The sequence below is a fragment of the Apaloderma vittatum genome, unplaced genomic scaffold (genome assembly GCF_000703405.1).
Source record: "Apaloderma vittatum isolate BGI_N311 unplaced genomic scaffold, ASM70340v1 scaffold9659, whole genome shotgun sequence".
In the NCBI taxonomy this organism is placed as follows: domain Eukaryota; kingdom Metazoa; phylum Chordata; class Aves; order Trogoniformes; family Trogonidae; genus Apaloderma; species Apaloderma vittatum.
In genome coordinates, this window is record NW_009736949.1 from 32,971 (window position 1) to 33,413 (window position 443).

At 49.7% G+C, this 443-nt stretch overlaps 1 protein-coding gene across 1 annotated transcript in view; it reads left to right on the forward strand.

Annotated features, from left to right (window-relative positions):
• The window catches only part of APOBEC4 (apolipoprotein B mRNA editing enzyme, catalytic polypeptide-like 4 (putative)), a gene marked incomplete at its 3' end in the record, with an annotated part of 901 nt that extends 501 nt beyond the window's left edge, over positions 1–400 (forward strand). Inside the window, exon 2 of the mRNA XM_009877152.1 lies at positions 8–400. Within this exon, the coding sequence (XP_009875454.1) occupies positions 8–400 (393 nt within the window). The remainder of the gene's footprint in view (positions 1–7) is intronic.
• Positions 401–443: the final 43 nt, after the last annotated feature.

The window sequence follows — 443 nt, forward strand, 5'->3', positions numbered from 1 at the left end:
CCCCACTGCCGCGTGGAACCGCGAAGCTTTGCGGAGCCTCTCCAGCCTGTGGCCTCAGGTGACTCTGCAGGGACTGCCTAGGGGGGCACAGCAGTACCTCCTTCGTAATTTTGTGTATGGCATCCCAGAGACAGCCCTTTATCATCCAACTCTGCTGTCGAGAACCTCAGACCAACGAAATCTACACCAAATTAACAACTTCACAGGAATGAAACCGTATTTTAAGAAAGCCTTTCCGCAAGTGATGCTGGGAAAGCCTTTCCAAGCCATGAAAGGCAGTCTGCTACCTCCCGTACCTGAGAGGCACTTAGTGCCTTTCCCAGACATGTTGCTGCCCTTCCAGAGGGAACATCTATACCCCAGACCTAAAAATATCGTAAGGCATTTAAAAATGCCAAAGGAACCATAGAATCATAGAACAATTCAGGTTGGAAAAGCCCCTT